Source organism: Salvelinus sp. IW2-2015, linkage group LG6.1 (genome assembly GCF_002910315.2).
Source record: "Salvelinus sp. IW2-2015 linkage group LG6.1, ASM291031v2, whole genome shotgun sequence".
Taxonomy (NCBI): domain Eukaryota; kingdom Metazoa; phylum Chordata; class Actinopteri; order Salmoniformes; family Salmonidae; genus Salvelinus; species Salvelinus sp. IW2-2015.
The window spans coordinates 20,077,918-20,099,546 of record NC_036845.1 but is presented as its reverse complement, the minus strand read 5'-3'; the positions used below and the strand labels follow the sequence as shown (position 1 = coordinate 20,099,546).

Below are 21,629 nucleotides of genomic sequence, written 5' to 3'. Positions count from 1 at the left end.
GTAACTTTGTATTTTTTAGGTAATGTTCTAGAGATCTATGATATGATGTTGTAAAGACGTAGACCCTAACTGTAGTTAGAACCGTTTTCCAGCGGTTATTTAGACTCTGACAGGAAGGATCTTTTTACAGGGAGCTATGCTAGGGAATGCAATCCTATGACATCAGTGCTCTGCTGCAGCTCATGATGTCATAGGGTGGCATGCATTCCTAGTTTACTACAGATTTTGAGGAAAGTCTTTTGGTTAGGTACATTCTAGATATATCAGATGTCATATTGAAAAGTAATGACCAAACTTTTGAGTATCATAATTGTCTTATGGCAAGTTGATGTTTAGCTTCTATATTTTATACACATTTTCATGACCTGTGCATTTTCATGACCTTTGCCCAGTGGGGAGCAGATCCCATTTCAAGACCTCTCAGCGACCTACTGGTACCCCCCACATGGAGGCAGAGAGCCTTTGTCCTCAGTGCTACCTGCTCACAGTTCAGCAGGTGCTGGGTGTTAAATATTTATCCCAGTATGACATGCTTTAATTAAATGAGCCACGGCTGTGTGTGTGTGTGGCTGTCTCATTATCGATATGATACTTGGAGAAACATCCCTATTGCGAGCTGGAGGGGAGTGATGCATTATTAATGATGTTTACTTTTCCACTTGTGCCCCGGTCTATAGTACCACCACTTTTTGACTATTACTACGAGAGGGCTTTGTCCACGGAAATGGAAAGACCCTCACAATCAAACATGCTGATGTCTTTTCTTTGAGTTCTTGTAAAGACAATTTGACAACGGAGCAAAATTTGTCTCACCGACTAGACCTATGTTATTGATTACCAAAAAATGTGTTTCCTTTCCTGTCAGGTGGTGCTGTGTAAGTTCCACTCCGTGTTCCTGTCTCAGAAGGGACAGGTGTATACCTGTGGACATGGGCAGGGAGGTCGGCTGGGACACGGGGACGAACAGACATATCTGGTGAGAACACTATACTGTATTGCAGAGGTGGGACCAAGTCATTGTTTTACAAGTCACACGTAAGTCTTAGCACTCAAGTCCCAAGTCAAGACAGGCAAGTCCGAGTCAAGTCTCAAGTCAAGGCCATTAAGTCTCAAGTCCTAAACTTTAAGTTTCGAGTCCGAAACAAGTCATAATGTACTCTTCACCAAATGTAATACCATTTCATATTTTTAACAAGAGTAATAGTTAGTATATTACATTTACGCAAATCATGAATGCTTTTAAAAATATTAATTTTTTATCCCCCCCCTCCCCCAATAGTGTACGACTATCAAGGATCGCTATGGGGCGCAATCGGGCAATGTAGGCTTGTACACAATCACCCAACCTTGTTTTAGGAATAGCAGTAACATCAGGCAGGATTTAGGCTACCAACTGCCTAGCCAGTTGTAGCTCAAACTTGGGTGCAATGATCACGTTCACGCACTGACTGACTGTGTAGAGGCTCATTGATTTAACGTTACACTAGCCTACATGATACACTAGTAATGTAATAAAATATATAGCTGTCGGCAATATTAGCCACGATTTACCGTTCTTTGTGCAGGTTCAAATGTCGAACAAAGTTGGAAATTGTTGCGTCTCCGTCTGTAATTTTCTTCCCGCGTGTTTTGCAAGTTGCAATCAGTTTTTTTGTTGATACAGCGTCGTCTTTATATCCGAGAATAATAATTTGGGGTATCATCTTTCCAAGGGCTCCATCTGAATTCACCCGCCGACGTTCCTCTGCACTGCCACACACAACCTTTTCTCAGCTTGCACAATTTGATTGGCTGCTGTCCGATTCAAACTGTAATCCGTTAAATTAGGAGTTGATGCGCTGCACACTTTTTTTTAATAGCATCATTTTTAATATTTGGGCTTGGAGGTTATCAAGTCAGGTCGAGTCACAAGGCTCAAGGTCAAGGCTCAAGGTCGAGTCACAAGGCTCAAGGTCGAGTCACAAGGCATCATATTTGTGGTTCGAGTCTGACTCGAGTCCAAGTCATGTGACTCGAGTCCACGCCTCTGCTGTATTATATCTGACCTAACAGAATTTAATGGTCACATACACGTGTTTAGCAGATGTTATTGCGGGTGTAGTGAAATGCTTGACCTATGACCTACGCCGACTGTTTGGCCTGTATTATAATAATTAGGTTGGTGCTTACATTTATCCTTTTTCACATGTATATTCTACGCATGTGTGAATTGGAAATGTGTTTTTTTGCATATCCTACTCCCCCTGAGACACCCTTCGAGATGGAGTCATGACCAGGGATCAGCCATTACTGACGGCGACCCTGGAGCAATTAGGGTTAAGTGCCCTTCTCAAGGGCACATTGACAGATTTTTCACTTAGTTGGCTCGGCGATTCGAACCAGCAACCTTTCGGTTACTGGACCAGCGCTCTTAACTGCTAGGCTACCTGCTGTATGGCTGTCTAACTGTGTTCACATGCTTCTAGCTTGGTTAGCTGTAACCACTCCACCCTGAGTGTACCTGGGGTTTAGTTGCCGCCTCCTCTCTCTATAACACCATTTTGTTAACCTGGGTTCAAGTAGTTTTTGAAATGTTTGAGCTTGTCTGGCACAATGGAACCAATGGAATAGTTCCAAAAGTGTAAACTTCAATATTGCCCCATTTTGAAGGGACTCCAGGGCAGGATCAAGCAAACGCTAAAAGTATTTGATATATTTAAAAAGTCAAATAGGGCTGTGGATTTTGGGCTCATGTGCCTATCATCTGTCAGGTTCCTCGGATGGTGGAGGGGCTTCTGTCCCATCACTGCTCCCAGGTGGCTGCAGCCAAGGATCACACAGTGGTGCTGACCGAGGAGGGCTATGTCTACACCTTCGGCCTCAACACCTTCCACCAGCTGGGCCTGGCTCCCCCGCCCGCCTCTAGCCACCTGCCCAAACAGGTAAGAGAGCACCTGGCCATCATAGCTAGGCAGCTAGATGGGGAGTTTTCCCTTACCATGTGACCGGAGTAGGACAAGCTAAGGAAAAACTCCTGGGGTCTCATTTATTATGGCATAAACAAAATCAATGGAAGAGTACATACTGCATAAATAGTTTGTTTTCCTTTTCAATCAACTTAAACTTATGTAAATGCTGAAATCACATTGACAAAGTGTTTTATATTAATGATTTATGAACGTGACACTCACGGCCCATGGCCCCCATCATAAGACAAACATGTACACAGAGCAGACACTTGAATGTGTGGTATGCTGAATTACAGTTTGGATTGGTTGTTGACTGACATTGGTCTTGACCGATGGGATGCAGGTTTTCTCCAAGACCCTTAAAGGCAGGACTGTGATTGGTGTAGCAGCAGGGAGATTCCACACAGTGCTGTGGACCAGGGAGGCTGTCTACACAGTGGGACTGAATGGAGGACAGTTGGGTAAGTCATTATGACTGGCACACCGTAGCAAAACATTGGTTTCCAATGCCCTTGAAGCTAAGCCAAGGCAACTATAATGATATGCTCTATTATTCCCCTACCATTATACATGGTGATGATTGGCTTTTGACATCTAGGCTACCTGGTGGACCCCAACGGGGAGAGGTGTGTGACCACGCCTCGACAGGTGTCCGCCCTCTACCACAAGGACGTCACCATCGCCATGGCAGTGGCCAGTAATGGGGCAACGTTGGTGGTGACAGAGAAGGGAGATGTCTACTTGCTGGCTAACTATCAGTGCAAGAAGTTGGCATCCAGGTGACTACACCGATAGTGGAGAAGTGACTACCAGAGTTGACGTCAATTCCATTTCGGTCATCTCAGGAAGTAAACTGCAATTCCAATTTCTCGTTGAGGAGAATTGGAATACAAATTAAAATTTACCTCCTGAATTGACTGAATTCCAAGTGACATTTTCTTTATGATAGAGAGATGACAATTAACCTACGGTCCATCTAATTAGCATAATACAAAAATCCCCATAATGTCAGTTTAAGCTAGAGATATCTGTTTTGCATTGGATGCGTCTCAATCCACCGCATCTGCCTATTTACTTCCGCATTTGGGGTGACAGAGCTTGAGCGGTGTTTGTCAGACCATGAGACATCCGGAAAATCAGTCTAATCACAATCTTCTGGAGCATCCGACCAGTTTGGACTACAAAATATTATGTCCACTCTATGGAAAGATTACTCTCACGAACACGATAGTGTTTCCTCTACGACCCCCACAAGTGTCTTGGGACTCGTCTGATGTCGGTATAGCCGGTCTCCCAACTTTTGTCTGTAGTGGCAGAACAGTTTGGGCTACATACTAATATGACCCCTCTGTGTAAAGGTGAGACTCATGAACACATACACTACCGTTCAAAAGTTTGGGGTCACTTAGAAATGTCCTTGTTTTTGAAAGTAAATCACATTTTTGTAACATCAAATTGATCAGAAATGCAGTGTGGACATTCCTGTTGTAAATGACTATTGTAACTAGAAAAAATTTAAAAAATAATAATATCTACATAGGCGCACAGAGGCCCATTATCAGCAACCATCACTCCTGTGTTCCAATGGCACGTTGTGTTAGCTAATCCAAGTTCATAATTTTAAAAGGCTAATTGAGCATTAGAAAACCCTTTTGCAAATATGTTAGCACAGCAGAAAAAGAAGCAATAAAACTGGCCTTATACTTGTTAAGTATCTGGAGCATCAGCATTTGTGGGTTCGATTACAGGCTCAAAATGGCCAGAAACTCGTCAGTCTATTCTTGTTCTGAGAAATGAATGCTATTCCATGCGAGAATTGCTAAGAAACTGAATATCTCATACAACGCTGTGTACTACTCCTTTCACAGAACAGCGCAAACTGGCTCTAACCAGAATAGAAAGAGGAGTGGGAGGCCCCGGTGCACAACTGAGCAAGAGGACAAGTACATTAGTGTGTCTAGTTTGAGAAACGAATGCCTCACAAGTCCTCAACTGGCAGCTTCATTAAATAGGACCCGCAAAACACCAATCTCAACGTCAACAGTGAAGAGGTGACTCCGGGATGTTGGCCTTCTATGCAGAGTTCCTCTGTCCAGTGTTTGTTATTTTTATTGGCCAGTCTGAGATATGGCTTTTTCTTTGCAACTCTGCCTAGAAGGCCATCATCCCGGAGTTGCCTCTTCACTGTTGACGTTGAGACTGGTGTTTTGCGCGTACTATTTAATTCAGCTGCCAGTTGAGGACTTGTGAGGCATCTGTTTCTCAAACTAGATACTCTAATGTACTCATCCTCTTGCTCAGTTGTGCACCAGGGCCTCTCACTCCTCTTTCTATTCTGGTTAGAGACAGTTTGTGCTGTTCTGTGAAGGGAGTAGTACACAGCATTGTAAGAGATCTTCAGTTTAGACTCTTATGGGTTAACAGGAGAGGGAGAGCGTGAGATGTGATAATTTTACTCAGTCACTCGCTCTCTGTCAACTCATAGTTTCTCTTTTCCATGCCTCTTTTTCAGACAACTGAACATCCGGAAGGTCCTTGTGAGCGGAGGCAGCCTCGACCATCGTGTGGACCCCCAGGTCCTGAACGAGGGAGGTGGAGAGAAGGTGGCCATCCTGGCCCTGGATGAAGCTGGGCGGGTAAGGACCAGATGGGTCCGATACATTGAAAAATACCAAATACTTAGTAGTGACTAGCTACAGTCATTTGTTGGTGGATCCTTAATGTTCACTCCATATGATCACCTCTCTAGCTGATGTATTTGAGTCATTGATCATCTTATCCCAGTCTTTCTCACTTAGTTTTTTCTGTGTGTACATGTTATGAAGTTTGGATGTGTGTTGAGCTGTATGGTCTTTTATGTTTATTCAATGTATTTGTTGTCGCCACTCACTGACAATGCCTTTCTAATTGTCCCTCTGGATTATTAAAGTTTTATTCAATTGATTTCTCTCTCTCTCCGTCCATCAGGTGTTCTGCTGGCGTTCAGTGGGTGGTTCGGTGAGACAATGCAGGTGGGTGTACGGGCGCCAGGTGTTCATGTCGGACATTGCCCTGAGCAGGAACAACATGATGTTTGTCACACAGGAAGGGGAGGGCTTCAGCGGACAGTGGCACGGAGAGTACAGGAAGAGCGTGGAGAAGAAAGGTGAGATGAGAAAATTGTTTACTCTCATAGCTCAGCGATGACATAATGATACTTCTGAGTACTACCAGTATTATTTCACACTTTCCTCATTTACATGTATGGTGGATGATAAACTTCATGAAGTATGGAAAAATGGTAAACAAGACTTAGATTCAAAAGTAATCTTGTGTACTATTTCTCTGTATTTCATGATGTGTATCATCCAAGATAAATCAGACATTTTTTGTATTTTAATCATTGGGAATTTAAGTTGGAATCACTACATTGTAATTTGACGAAAGCATTTTTCCCTTGTGTGCTTTAGATGGGAGTGTGGAGGTGTGTGGTTACCCAGAGGGTGGAACTGTGTACGAGCGAATCCGCTTGGAGAAGCTCCCCTACGTCCACCGTGCGGTCAGCATCACCATGGACTCCAAGGGACGCAACTTTGGAGTGCTACAGTCGGACCCCAAAACCAGGTACTGTTCCTCTCTGTGTGTTGTCGCTCCTTTAAAACATTTGAACTATGTCGTCTTCATTAGGCCACACTGTCACAAAAAGTTTTGACATGGACAAGAAATGTTTGTTGGGTAAATTCACATAAACAGGGATGTACTAACTCATTTTTGGAGCATTTCGTGCCTAGTGAACAAAATGTTTGATTTCTCTCCTTCCCCCGCCCAGCCTGTATGAGATTCCCAGCGTTTCTCCCTCCTCCTTCTCCCAACACTTCCAGAGCCTGCTGGAGGAAGCGGACGAGACGGATAGTATTCACGACGTGACCCTGCAGGCCGGAGACCGCACCTTCCCCGCCCACAAGTACCTCCTGTCCATGAGGTCCGAGTTCTTCAGGAAGCAGCTGGTGCTGGACGGGGAGGAGGGAGACCGGGAGTTGAGGAGGAGCGAGGATGCGGTGGGCTGTGACCTGCTGGTGGTGGAGACGGTGAGCCCTGAGATGCTGGAGCACGTCCTGAAGTTCATCTATACGGATTCCTGTGATCTGCTGGTGCAGGGCCACCGCCCTCGAGTCTTCGGCCAGAATCAGAATCAACAGGGCCCAGACCCGGAGCAGGAGCAGCTGATCAGCAGCCTGCAGGATCTGGGCTTCCATGAGGGCAACTTGAGGGACCACTCGGCCCTGGAAGTGTACCGCTCGCTGACCCCTTTGGCCCGAGGGGACGGAGACAAGCCTAAAAGCAAGGGTACCAAGCCTGGGAAAAAAGGCAAGGGAAGCAAGGCTGGAGCTGGAGAGGGAGGAAGAGTCAACCCGGTCAAGACCTTACAGGGCGTGGCCAAGAAGCTCGGCATGGGCAGTCTGTCGGCACGGTGAGGACTGAGTTGGTTATGATTGTTGTCCCCCACGATGAAATCGGGTAGTGGACTGTGGGTCTGTCTCTGTCCGTAAGTACGTTCGTCACACGCGATAGCGCAGACCGCACTGGCCCGATTTTGACAACTTGGGTGAATGATGTGTCTTGCCATAGAGATCCGGCATTTACAAAATTATACTGATTGGCCAGATGGTGGTGCTATAAAATTAGATTTGAAAATGCTAAGTTTGAAAGGTTATGCACTTCACCTCGTTTTGACCTGAAGTCATGAAATTCGAAACAGGTCCTTCTCCCCACAAGGAACAAATTTGCCTCGGGGACACATAAGGTCCGCCATGATGGATTCTCCACCATTTAGAATTTTGTGATAAACACTTAAAACGCAGCTCTTCTGGCACCGAATGACCGAAATGACGAAACTTGATATGTGGCATCAAGGGGAAAATGTCTCTCGATGCAATATTTTTAAACTAGTACCTGAAACAACATGACCAATAAACATTCACGTGGGTGTGGTTTGGCACATAAATGCATATAAATCAGTCAAGGATATTTGTATTTAAAAAAACACTGTCAAGACTCATGTGCAAGAACAAACACTGTCAAGACTCACATCGACCACACGGTGCCGCCATTACAGGCACATGTTATATCTCTTGATCTGTTTGACTCTGAGTGAGGAAATTTGGCACATTTGCTCAGGATATGAGTCTAGCTAACCCATGAGATATCTGTCAACACTGGCTGATTTTGTCAACTCGTATGACTGATAGCCTTGCCATAGAGATCAAGCATTTACGAAATTACACTGATTGGCCCAAGGGGGCGCTATAGTAATCAACTGTATGTACGTTAGTCACATGCGATATCTCAGACACCACTTGCCCGATTTTGACATTTGTGGGGGACGACATGTTTACTGTTATGTTATTTGTCTTGCTATTAACCCCTAAGCCTTTGGGGGCTTAACATGTGGAATTGTTTTAAGATGGTCATACCATGGATCATTTAGCTATTTGATTTGGAATTTTAGGACCCCTATAGGTATAAAAAAAATATATATATATATTATTTGAAACATTGAATTTGGGCTTCTGCTATTGGTCTTAAACGCATTGAATAACAGAGCCTGGTTCCTCTCTAGGTTTCTTCCTAGGTTCCTGTCTTTCTAGGGAGTTTCTGTGTATTGCTTGCTGTTTGGGGTTTTAGGCTGGGTTTCTTTATAGCACTTTGACATTGGCTGATGTAAAAGGGCTTTAGAAATACATTTTTTAACACATTCATACGTGACAAAACAGTCAAAAAATGTATCAAAAATAAGTATGGTTTGAGGTGTCTGAAATGCATCTGAGATACACTGTGTGTATATAGGAAAGCATAAAAAAAGGGTTACATGTGTAACCTTGTCCCAAAAAAAATGATTAATTTTTATTCATTTTTTACCGGGTTACCTTGACGAGTCTCGTGAAACTTGTGGGCGTTATAGAGCAAAACGGAGAACACGTTTGTGAGTCTTCGCTTTTGATGTGGGGTCATATTAGTTTGTAGCTCAAACCGTTTGGACTTGACAAAAGTGTTTGGAGTTGAGACGCCGGTGTTAGCGACATGAGACTAGTCCTGTGAAGCGTGTGGGTATCGTAGAGCAAAACCGAGAACCCATTTGTGTTGAAATAGTTTCTAGCCACAACCGTTTTGATACTGCGGACATTTTGTGAAAAACAATTTTTCGGGATGTCTCCTGGTCTGACAAACACCGCTGTAGCTCTGCCATCTTCCATTGCAGATGCGGAAGGAGGACATCGGCGGATGCGTTAGATTGAGACACAGCCCATGCAACAAAAAAAAAAGTTTTTAACTCCGTCGGATTTTGATGGCAATTTTATATTATGTTAATTGATTTCTGCACGGGCATCGACCTTAGGGGGGTTATTAACATGTTATAACCCGTAGTGTATTTTGTTAAATACATTTATTACAGTTTGGATGGAGTGAAATATGAAAATGGGAAGATCAATGTAGTCCATAAGATGACTGCCAACAAGCCACGATGTAACCAGAAAAAGTGGTGAGTAATTGCCATGTGGCAGATTACGTGAGAAAATATTGTGTTCATAGAAAGATAATTACTAGAATGGACATTCTTATTCAAGTCGATGTTCTGTGATTTCTATTCAGTTGTTGTGTCAGATAATCACAATACCAGAGGAGATATTGTTCCGTCTAAGCTGTATCTGTGTCTCCCCGAAGCTCCTACCTCTGTGACGTCACTCTGAGGTCTGTGGATGGCAAGGAGTTCCCCTGTCACAAGTGTGTGCTGTGTGCCCGACTTGGTGAGCTACAGTGTGCCAACATATTGTTGCGTTTCTTGGGGTGTGAGGTGTGAACTGGGGGGTTGGGTTATTCAATGTTGAAGACATCTGACACTAGATTTTCCAGTCATTTGTTGAAGCTATGGGGCCGGTTTTCCATACACAGATTAACCCTAGCCCTGGACTAAAAGCATGCTCAATGGAGAATCTCAATTTTAAATTATTTTTAATTAAGCACTAAGATTAATCAGTATCTGGGAGATGATTTAAAAATATATATTTTAAATTGAAATTTCTTGGTGGCGGTTGTATTGTAAACATATGTCACGTATGTGTTTTCAGAGTACTTCCACAGTATGCTGGCGAACCCCTGGATAGAGGTATGTCGTAATGTTTTGTTTCTTTGATGTTACTTCATTTTTATCAATCTGTATTAGTTTATACAAATGATAAAATGTCTGTTTTAGTTGCTGGCAATTGGAGGTCTTGCTCATTGTATGCTAAAGCTTACTTTTAATATTGCCAGAAGTAACCGTTGACTCGTTGGCTCTGAATACGTTGTCTCACATTGTGCTTGAGTAGGTGTGCTGCTACTTGTGAACAGTGTTGGTAATGTTGTTGTTGTGCGCTCCCAACAGGCTACTTCATGTAGTGCACTGGAGATGCCCACCAGCTCAGACATACTGCATGTCATCCTAGAATATGTCTACACTGACGAGTCTCCCACTATCAAAGGTACACAGGACACACCAGATCATGCGTATACAACCTGTACACACACACACAAATACTCAGTGAAAAATGCTTCAGGACTATGGATGGAAAATAGCTCTTTTGCCAACTTGGGTACATATACATTGACTCTGAAATAAATGTGCACTGTCCCTGTCAAATAAGTGCTTTAAATTAATATTGAGTTAAAAATAAGTATCATGTGGCTACCCATAATGATATTTATGAACCTCATGTTGACTTTGATCTTGATGCATAAGGTAGTTGAAAGCTACATGGTGGAAGCAACGTCTCTATCCTCTTCCAGAGTCTCTGAATGTGGAGTTTGTCTGCAACGTGTTGGTGGTGGCCGATCAGCTTCTCATCACCCGACTGAAGGAGATGTGTGAAGTGGCCATTACTGAGAACCGTACGTCCTCTCATCTTCCCTCTGTCCTCCTAGCCTCCTCTGCATTCCTCTCATCCCTCTGTCCTCTCCTCTCTCTCATGCCTCTCAACATGATATCAGACAGCTTTGTTGTGTCTTAAAAAGCACTCGTGTAAGTGCACTGTCCTGTTTGTTTGTAAAAATCCTCAGTGACACTGAAGAACGCTGCAGAGCTGCTGCAGTTTTCTGCCATGTACAACGCCGAGCAGCTCAAACTATCCTGCATCCAGTTCATTGTGCTCAACATGGCTGCCCTGCTCGAGTCCAAGTGAGTGTGTATACAGTGCGTTCGGAAAGTATTCAGACCCATTGACTTTTTCCACATTTTGTTATGTTACAGCCTTATTTTAAATATAAGTTTGTGAACAGAGCCACAGGACCAGCTTTCTTAGGGGTCTCTCCTCCAGGTTCATCTCTTTGTGTGTGATGGCCTTTGTTATGGAAGGTTTGGGAATCGCTTCCTTTTAGGTGGGTGTAGAATTTAACGGCTCTTTTCTGGATTTTGATAATTAGCAAGTATCGGCCTAATTCTGCTCTGCATGCATTATTTGATGTTTTACGTTGCACACAGTGGATGTTTTTGCAGAATTCTGCATGCAGTCTCAATTTGGTGTTTGTCCCATTTTGAGATTTCTTGGTTGGTGAGCAAGACCTCACATCCATAAAGGTCAATGGGTTCTATAACTGATTCAAGTTTTTTTTGTTGCCAGATCCTAATTGGCATGTCGAATTTTATGTTCCTTTTGATGGCATAGAAGGCCCTTCTTGCCTTCTCTCAGATCGTTCATAGCTTACCTGTGGCGCCGATGTTTAGGCTGAGGTATGTATCGTTTTTGTGTGCTCTAGGGCAACGGTGTGGAATTTGTATTTGTGGTCCTGGCAACTGAACCGTTCTTGGAACACCATCCTTTTTGTCATACTGAGATTTACTGTCAGGGTCCAGGTCTGACATAATCTGTGCAGAAGATCTAGGTGCTGCTGTAGGCCCTCCTTGGTTGGGTACAGATGCACCAGATCGTCAGCAAACGGTAGACATTTAACTTTAGATTTTAGTAGGGTGAGGCCGGGTGCTGCACACTGTTCTAGTGCCCTCGCCAATTCATTTGTGTGTGTATGTGTTGAAGAGGGTGGGGCTTTTGCTGCATCCATGTCTCACCCCATGGCCCTGTGAAAAATGTTTTTTTTTGCAATTTTAACCGCACACTTGTTTGTGTACATGGATTTTATGTTGTATGTTTTTCCCCCAACACCACTTTCCATCAATTTGTATAGCAGACTCTCGTGCCAAATTGAGTCAAAAGCTCTTTTGAAATCAACAAAGCATGAGAACACTTTACCATTGTTTTGATTTGTTTGTTTGTCAATTAGGGTGACTACGTGGTTTGTCGTATGGTAATTAGGTAAAAATCCAATTTGACATTTGCTCAGTACATTGTTTTCGCTGAGGAAATGTAGGAGTTAATGAAATGCAGAGGATTTTCCTAAGGTTGCTGTTGACTCATTGGGGTTAAATTTGTCTCCACTTTTGTGGATTGGGGTGATCAGTCCTTGGTTCCAAATATTGGGGAATATGCCAGAGCTGAGTATGATGTTAAATAGTTTAAGTATAGCCAATTGGCATTTGTCTGTATATTTTATCATTTAATTGAGGAGACCATCAACACCACAGGCCTTTTTGGGGTGTAGGGTTTGTAATTTGTCCTATAGTTCATTCAATGTAATTGGAGAATCCAGTAGGTTCAGGTAGTCTTTTAAATAGTTGATTCTAAGATTTGTATTTGATCATGTATATGTTTTTGCTGTTTTTTCTTTGTTATGGGGCCAAAAAGATTGGAGAAGTGGTTTACCCATACATCTCCATTTTGGATAGATAACTCTTCGTGTTGTTTGTTTGGTGTTTCCCAATCTTCCCAGAAGTGGCTAGTGTATGGATTCTTCAATACTCTCTCTCCCTCTCTCCGTCCCGCCCTCTCTTTTTCCGTCTCCCTCTCTGTTTATATATCTGTACCTCTCTCTTCAGAGCGCTGGATATCTTGAGTGATGAGGTGCTGGTGGAGCTCTCTGCCTCTTACAGGAGTATGGTGAGTCATTTCCCCTCAGTGTCGTGACCATACCTGCATCAACTGCATAGTGAGATACCTGGCATATGTTCATTAGGGGAACTCAACAGAAACTGTTCCAAACAGAAAACGACAATAGGGGTTTCTTATTGGATGGTTCCTCAGATTGTTTCACTTGTTTTCTTCCATTCGATTCCTACTGAACACAACCATAGGTTCTGAACTGAACACGACTGTTGGTTCTGACTAACTGACCTGTTACCATCCTGTTCCTGTCAGATTCCGGCCATGCAGATGCGACTGATCACTCCTTACCCAGACGCCCCGGACCTCAGTGTGTACGAGGACTGGGACTCTTCATTCAGCTCTAAAGCCGACACTGAACTGAACTACTCCTGCAGGTACTATACCATCTATCAAACTATCTACAACACTGTGGCTGCATCTCATTCCACAAAGTTGCTCCTTCGTTCACTCCCTGTTATGAATGAGATGGGACTGAATTGGTGCTTAAACTAGGTTCCAATGTTTTGGAATGAAATGCATCCAGCCAGTAACCGCCCTAACATTTGAACCGTGGTCGAATTTGTTCCTCTTCATCATCTGTCATCTTCCTCCTCTCAGGGAGACTCTGTTGAAGAAGGCTAAGTTAAAGGCCAAGAGAAAACCTAGGCGACGCTCCGACAGCTCAGGGGGTTACACCCTTTCTGACATCATCCAGAGCCCACCTGCTGCAGGTAGAACACACACACACACACACACACACACTGTCACGGCACGTAATAATTATTTCCTTTAATTGGAGTTGGGCTGATATGGATTATATGTCTCTTCTAGTCTCAGTCCTCTCTCCCAGCCTGGTAAAGTCAGGAAAGACCAACTCCATGGAGTCTCTGCAGGAGCTGATGACATCTGACTCTGAGGGCAGCTACATGGGTGTGGGCAGCCCCCGAGACCTCCAGAGTCCCGTGTTCCACGACAGGCCCGAGGAGGAGAGGGCTGGAGGAGGTCCCAGGCTGAAGACTCCCCCCAGCACCCCCACCACCACCATGAGGAACAGCCTCCCCGCCGAACCCCCAAAGAGTTCTGCTCTAGAGCACATCCCCAAGGTCACAGCCAGGTGAGCCAGGTCACTGTGGACCAGGTCAGGGGTGGAACTGTATGTGACATTGTGTCGTTTCTCTCTTTCTCCAGTCCTGCTCAGCCACTTCCTGTCTTGGACCTCAGGGCAATCATGGATATGGAAGCCAGCTCAAAGACACAAAGTCTCGGAGCAACTCCCAAAAGTCCTGGCAGTGTTGGCAGCAGCAGCAAGCAGTCCCCTCTCCCAGCCAAGCTCTCCCAGAAGCAGAGGAAGATGATCGCCACGGCAACCAAGGAGGGCAGTGCTGATTGCGCCCTATCCAAATCGACACCAGTGATTACTCCCTCGAAGAGTGCGAAAACATGGTAAGCGCCTCTCCATAAGGAATGCTCCTGATATCAGAGCCAGCACAGAAGGTTGTGGGTTGGTGCGACAATCCCTATGTAATAGAATAGGTCCTGTCCCGGTCTCTCATTTTGTGTTGAAAATGTACAAATACAGAATCTGCCTATTTCCTCAGCTGTTAGTTAAAGTAGTATTTTTTAATGCTTTGAAGTAGAACTTTTGATTATCAAATGGTGGTTCCACCTCCCTCCTCTCCTCAGGGCCACTCCGTTCCAGACACCCCCTTCGTCTCGAGCGTTCCGGGACCTCCTGGTGGAGGAGGAGAGCCGGGTCAGGAACGGGGGTCCAGGGGCCCCGGGAAGACCAGTAGCTCAGGGGCCTCCGGTCTCTGCTGCCAGGAGGGTTACCTTCAAATGTACTGCTGAGCCTCCCAGTGAGCCAGAGAGACCCGCCGGGTAAGACTATGCGCGCAGACAGACATGCACACATACAGTCTGTCATATTTCATGTTCATCGTCACCAACACACATACAGAGGTATCCATTATATAAACACACATTATAGACTAGCATTTATGTATGGCCAAGGGATGAATGCCCTTATGTCTGAATTTTGGAGCGACAGGTAGTGGTTAGAAAGTTGGGCCAATAACCGTAAGGTTGCTGGATCGAATCCCCGAGCTGACAATGTTAAAATTTGTCTTTCTGCCCCTGAACAAGGCAGTTAACCCATTGTTCCCCAGAAGGCCATCATTGTAAATAATAATTTGTTCTTAACTGACTTGCCTAGTTAAATAAAATAAAAATCTATGAACTAGTCTTCTACCCCAAAGTACCAGGATTGTCCACTAGATGTCTCTAGTGTGTTGCCATGCTCATGCATATTCTTGTTTCTATCAGACAAGAATCTGACACTAACAGATCTACTAGCATCAATGTCATTTGGTTACCTTGGTGAGAAACAAATTTGTTGTAGTAAGGAGATGGTAAAGCTTGTATCTATAGTGATTGTGCCTTAATTAGGCCTATGTTATAGCTGATGGTTAACCATACAGGAATTACTCTGTGTGAGGTATCTCTTTAGAATAAACATAGTCACTAAGAAAGCGGGAAGTGACTGGCAGAGTTTCTCTATGATGATTCTCTGTTATTCCAAAGGGAAGCAGACGAAAGAAGGAATAATGATTTGGAGGACTACTTGTTTTTATACAGAGAATTTAGAGTTGACTATGTTAAGCTTACTGTCCAAATGAAATGCTCTGGAGTGCGGTTTCCCAGACACAGATTAAGCCAAGTCCTGGACTCTCTATTGACCATGATCTTTAGTCCAGGACTAGGCTAGTCTGGGAAACCAGCCCTGAGAGTCTTATCTGTGGTTTGCTTGAGCAGATGCATCGGAAATGTTCAAATGTCATCTGAAGGTTAGGAAGCCGCCTTCTCTACACTCACTCTCATGAAACTCCTGCCTACTTGGGTGCAAAGTGATCTATGCAGATGCACAGATGGCACAAAAAATGTTTGTTTTTTTAGCGAGAGGACAATATCGCCATAACTGTCCTGGAATTCTGGGCAACCAATCGCAGCACTCCAATGGATAGCAACTGTCGTCGAGTCCAACACCTTGTGAACACATGAAAGCCAGTGAGGGCAGTGGGGAAAAACAGTTTTATTCTATACATATGTTTTAAATGGCTAAATAATTGAACAATGCACTAGGGGTACTTGCCACTGTGATTCATGAAATGCAGAGACTCTTGGAGTATTTTGCTAACACGAAATTGTACTTTGCTAGCTCAACTGGTTAATGTTAACTACTGGCATCTTTCTCATTGAGCACCAAACATTGCTAAAGCTGCCTAGCTAGCTAACTACTTAATGTAACTTTTTTTCTCTAAGTTAGCTTGCTAAGTTGGCTATATTGGGAATGTAACTTATCTGCTGTCGACATCAGCAACATATTTGAGAGCACTTATTAGCCCCAAACGTGGTTAGTACTGTAATGAAACAGCAAGGAGCAGGTCTCGAACCCTCGACCTTCTAAGCCCGAGGTCCGGCGCGCTATCGACTGTGCCGCAAAAGCATGCTCAAGCGGCAGAGTCGATTTCCGCGCTTATAAACCCAGGGTCGTTACAGTACCTTTGACAGCATGCACAGTACATTGAGCCCTTCAGTGACTAACCACACTCCAAACGTAAAGGTAATTTTACCAGGTTCCCGTAGGGCTGGGCGATATGGCCAAAATATCATATTTGAAAAAAATTGGGATGGTATGACATTTTTTTAAGTTTCTTGAATAATACAAGTTCTACATTTGCTATATGAGTGCGTGACTGTCAAATCTAAGTTATTTCAATGGGTCTTGCTCCTTTCTGATTTTGTTTATACTGTTCAATTCAACCCATTTTTATTTTCATACATTTCTGCATTTCCTGCACTCATTTGAGATAATTTCCTCACTTTTATAGGCATTATTGTGATTTTAGAGCAAAACACTTGGGTGAACTGTTTGCGTCATTGAAATATAATGATTATTCTAATTCTATAGTTCAAATATAATAGTGGGAGCTTTGAATACAGTGTTTGACATGACAACAATTAAAAATACCAAGGAGTGACAGGGTAGGAACCAAAATTGTTAAGTGTTACCTAGGGGACCCAATAATCTTTTGCTGCATTGAATGTTTTCTCTTAGCTACTTCATGTAGTTAACATATTCATGCTTCGCGTATTCCTCTCTGATTTATAAGATACTGTTGCACAAACGACATGCTGATTTAGGTCTACACTGTCACCGGTGTGTGTGTATAGCTAATTACGTTTGCTTTGACTACGTATATTAGCTAACTAGTGACTAGCATTAGCGGCTAACAAGATTTAGACACAACTTGCAAAGAAAATACAAATGAGCTGTTTGCAGATGTAAGAAACACGACCTAATAGTGTAGTTATAGAACACTAGTGGAATTATGTTAAGAATCAAAGTGAAAACAGTATCCTTGTCATCAACATTGTTGCATGTGCTGGATGCAGACTGAACGCAAGTGTCTCGTGGTTGAGGAATAACACATGCGCTCCTTGAGTGACGGACGGGGCTAGGTATGTGTGGAAAGCCTCATTGAGTGAGAGAGCGGAGACGGATGACTCAAGTAGCGAAGTAAACTTTAAAAATGTATGTTACACATGGCGTATCACATTTTAAAAACCTAACATTCAAATACCGTTATAGGATGTAAAGTTAAAAACCCAAACCGGTCTGTGCATCAATACCGGTATATGGTTAAAATACAGTCCTACGTTCCTGTGAAGCAATTGTGATGACAGTCCACAACATACCCAATAATTTCCTGATTAGTTAGGTGTAGTCTGTGTTTTTATTTCATTGTGTATTAAAAACACAATTTGAGATCAATGTGAGGGGATTTGGCTTCCTGGGATGTTGTCCGAGGTTCCAACAGTAACCAAGTGGGGCGGGGCTTAGTGAATGGTCAATGTACTGAAAGGGAGGCAGCTGCCTGAAGCAGGATATGACTCACTGCTAGGGCTGTGGTGCTATTAGGCTGATGGTCACTATGACCTTTTCACTTCCCATTCAACAAGACTGACACGTCAGCTAGAAGAACTGCCTCGTCAACTATGCCTCGGGTGAACTTTCTCATAAGAACTGATCCTATGATCAGCTTCCCTAGGGGCAACTTCACCTTGCACTGTGAACTACACCACCACCCAGACACCAGCTGGATTGATTGGTAGAGCTTTAGATGCCAAAAGAGCTGAATACTTGCCTGGTCCCAGAGCTGTTTGTGCTACGATGAAAATAACCATGGGAGTTGGCAAGACAGCACAAACTGATCTGAGACCAGGGTAACTGAATACTGTGTGCTCCTGATTTGAAACGACAGTAAACAATACGACTTCAGCATTATATATTTTTGGGTGTTTTGACATAACAAAAACGTTTGGAAGAGAAGATTGTTTATGTACTGGTCAACGTTGTAGGATACAGCACATCTAGATTAACACATAATATGGGCGGAGGTGTTTGAGGAATGCTTGTGAAACCGATGTGTGGATGTTTTTACTTTAACTTTGGTAGCAATGTTTTGAATTGTGACATCTCTCAAGTCATATCATGCCAAAGAATTTCAGGAAGTGTGTGTGTGCACTTGTGTGACCCAATGGTGTCTATCTCTCTGTTTTTGCAGAAGCTCTTGACGTTCTCTTACTTCCTCTTCTATCAGGGTCATTCGAGGCATCTGTCTTCCAGACGTAGATCTTTTATCTATGCCCAGAGCTAAGATGGATTAAAGCCCACAGACTGGAAACGCTCTCGTTCTGGTCTGTGACGTCCGCTCCCACTCTGTGCAGTCTCTAATGGCACCCTATTCCCTATGTAGTGCACTACATTTGGGCCCGCGAGTGGCGCAGCGGTCTAAGGCACTTCATCTCAATGCAAGAGGCGTCACTACAGTCCCTGGTTCGAATCCAGGCTGTATCACATCCGGCCGTGATTGGGAGTCCCATAGGGCAGGGCACTATTGGCCCAGCGTCATCCAGGTTTGGCCGGGGTAGGCCGCCATTGTAAATAAGAATTTGTTCTTAACTGACTTGCCTAGTTAAAAAAAATAAAAATGGCTCACATGGCTCACTCCATGCTCTGGTAAAAAGTAGTTCACCGTGTAGGGCATATGGGGTGATTTGGGACGTAAACTAGTAGTGGGTCCTGAATATGAATCAGCCAGTGAGTCTGTGATGTATTGTTGGCTTCTGATCCTAATCAGCACTGATAAGAGACGACTTCCATGTCACAAGTGATCACTCAGAACAGGAAGTAGGATTCAGGTTCTAGTCTACTCATGCTGATAAGCACAGAGGGAGGAGGGATGGAAGGAGGGAAAGTTCAGGGCTGGGGAAAGTGTAATATTCATATGTGTAGTTTTTTTTATAAGTAGAATAATAATACTTATTATTTGTATACTTTTTTTATACTTATTTTCTACTCATTAGTGTTTTCTTACACACACACACACACACACACACACACACACACACTCTCTGTCACGCTCTGTGTGCGTGTCAGTTGTAATTCACCCAACCCATGTCCTCTTGGGTAGCCTGTGGTCATCCTTGGTTACCACTGTCACAGGATATATCTAGTTCAGACCTGTCTTTCTCTGTTTGTGTCTTTGTGTCTCTCTCTGTTTGTCTCTTACTCTGTCAGATCAGCGTCAGAATTATTACAGGATGTACCTAACACCTGTCAACTTGTCCCAACCTTGAAATAAAAAAACCTGAACAACCACAGGGGGGAAAAGGAACAATTGTTTGAGGGGGAGAATGTTCAACCTGTCACAAACTCAAGGTAATTTTCTTTACTGACCAGCCCCTGGGTGCTGGGAGCGGCGGGCAGCCCCCCTACGGCCTCCGTGGTAACCTTTGCTTCCATCGTGGAGGAGGAGAAACAGCAGGAGGCTGCACTGATCCGTAGCCGAGAGAAACTGCTTGCACTCATTCAGGTAACGTGTGTGTGTGTGTGTGTGTGTAGAAATTTGTAGCAGATGTTTACTATGCACACTGTGCTTTTCCTTTCACTGTGAGCTTGTCTGTCCAACTCACATACTCAACTCAGTGCACTCAATTTGATGGTCTTATGTCTGTTAAATTGTCTGTCCTTAATCACTGTGAGCTTGTCTGTCCAACTCACATACTCAACTCAGTGCACTCAGTTTGATGGTCTTATGTCTGTTAAATTGTCTGTCCTTAATGGTGTGCCCCAAGGCTCTGTACTTGGTCCTCTCTTATTCACTATTTATATAAATGATTTAGACAAAAATGTCCAAAATGCACTTCATTTTAATGCTGATATTTACTGTTGTGCCTCGTCTCTTACAAAAGCTTTCCAGAACTTGCAAACTGCTTTTTATACTGTTCAACATACCTTGTGTCAATTGAAGCTTATCCTCAATACTGACTAAACTAATGGTGTTTTCTAATGCAAGAAATAGACCTCTGAACCTTTCACATATTACTACTTGTCAGGGCAAGGAGATTGAGGTTGTAACCTCATATAAATATCTTGGAATTTTAATTGATGACGGCCTCTCTTTTAAATTGCATATTCAACAACTTACAAAAAAATTGAAGCTGAAATTGGGATTTTATTTTAGGAATAAGGCCTGTTTTTCTTTTGAAGCCAGAAGGAGGCTAGTATCAGCTACATTTATGCCTTAACTAGACTATGGGGATATTTTATATATGAATGCTTCCGCTCAGTGTTTGAGATCAATTGACACTCTTTACCATGGCACTTTGAGATTTATTTTAAACTGCAAAACCCTTACGCACCACTGCACTTTGTATACTACGGTTGGCTGTCCTTCTCTAGTCACTCGTAGGCTCAGTCACTGGTATACTTTTATTTACAAAGCCATTTTGGGTTTACCACCTTTATATTTTGGGCATTTTTATTGTTCAGAAATGTGGTGGTTATTCTCTTAGTTCGCTGAACTTTATCCTGCTAACTGTTCCAAATGTCCGAACTGAATTTGGTAAAAGGGCTTTTATGTACTCTGTGCCATCGTCTTGGAACACCTTACAAATACTTTTAAACTGGAAGAACTTGTCCCGTTTGGTGTTTTTAAATCACTGATGAAGGATTTTGAGGCTGATTTCCTGACTTGTCAATGTTTTTAATTTGCTGTTTTTGATTTTGTTATACTCTTGTGAATTCAATGTTTTTTACTAGATTACTTGTAGTTTTTCATGTTGTCTGTAATTTTTGTAATGACTTGGTGCTGCCTATCTTGGCCAGGACGCTCTTGAAAAAGAGATTTTAAATCTCAATGAGCCCTTCCTGGTTAAATAAAGGTTAATAATAACGTACCTTGATAAGTGTCTCCTAAGAGGAAATCAGAAATACTTAGTTCATTCACCTCTGTCTAATGTCAGTAGAAATTACTTGTTTCCAGCTGTGCCTTTTGACAGCTGCCTAGACTTGGCTGTGACTTTAAAACACTCCAACTGTGTTTGTATGTCCCCCTCTCTCCTCCTTGCAGATTGAGGAGGCAGCGATCCAAGAGCTTTTGCATCACTATGGCGCCCGCAACAACCCCAACGAGATGATTGTGGTGGAGAGGTCTGTCCAGGGGCCCATCGCCACCCCCTTCTGGAACAAACACTGAGACGTCACACCCACATAGCGTTGTGAGACGTCACACCCACATAGCGTTGTGAGACGTCACACCCACATAGCGTTGTGAGACGTCACACCCAC

General features: G+C 43.5%; 1 protein-coding gene across 2 annotated transcripts in view; it reads left to right on the top strand.

The window, feature by feature from the left end:
- LOC111965284 (inhibitor of Bruton tyrosine kinase) overlaps nucleotides 1-21,629 on the top strand; it is a 143,505-nt gene that overhangs the window by 120,869 nt on the left and 1,007 nt on the right. Inside the window, exons 5-26 of one of the 2 annotated variants that reach the window (XM_070444062.1) lie at nucleotides 866-976; nucleotides 2,751-2,921; nucleotides 3,292-3,409; nucleotides 3,547-3,727; nucleotides 5,461-5,584; nucleotides 5,916-6,093; nucleotides 6,398-6,551; nucleotides 6,757-7,398; nucleotides 9,382-9,468; nucleotides 9,651-9,733; nucleotides 10,055-10,092; nucleotides 10,351-10,447; nucleotides 10,752-10,853; nucleotides 11,022-11,139; nucleotides 12,892-12,952; nucleotides 13,211-13,332; nucleotides 13,556-13,668; nucleotides 13,769-14,051; nucleotides 14,126-14,380; nucleotides 14,621-14,815; nucleotides 19,740-19,872; nucleotides 21,412-21,629. The exon at nucleotides 21,412-21,629 is cut by the window's right edge and continues 1,007 nt beyond it. In XM_070444062.1, the coding sequence (XP_070300163.1) occupies nucleotides 866-976; nucleotides 2,751-2,921; nucleotides 3,292-3,409; nucleotides 3,547-3,727; nucleotides 5,461-5,584; nucleotides 5,916-6,093; nucleotides 6,398-6,551; nucleotides 6,757-7,398; nucleotides 9,382-9,468; nucleotides 9,651-9,733; nucleotides 10,055-10,092; nucleotides 10,351-10,447; nucleotides 10,752-10,853; nucleotides 11,022-11,139; nucleotides 12,892-12,952; nucleotides 13,211-13,332; nucleotides 13,556-13,668; nucleotides 13,769-14,051; nucleotides 14,126-14,380; nucleotides 14,621-14,815; nucleotides 19,740-19,872; nucleotides 21,412-21,537 (3,492 nt within the window). In that variant the 3' untranslated portion in view covers nucleotides 21,538-21,629. The remainder of the gene's footprint in view (nucleotides 1-865; nucleotides 977-2,750; nucleotides 2,922-3,291; nucleotides 3,410-3,546; nucleotides 3,728-5,460; nucleotides 5,585-5,915; nucleotides 6,094-6,397; nucleotides 6,552-6,756; nucleotides 7,399-9,381; nucleotides 9,469-9,650; nucleotides 9,734-10,054; nucleotides 10,093-10,350; nucleotides 10,448-10,751; nucleotides 10,854-11,021; nucleotides 11,140-12,891; nucleotides 12,953-13,210; nucleotides 13,333-13,555; nucleotides 13,669-13,768; nucleotides 14,052-14,125; nucleotides 14,381-14,620; nucleotides 14,816-19,739; nucleotides 19,873-21,411) is intronic. The other variant, XM_070444063.1, reaches the window with a different exon arrangement.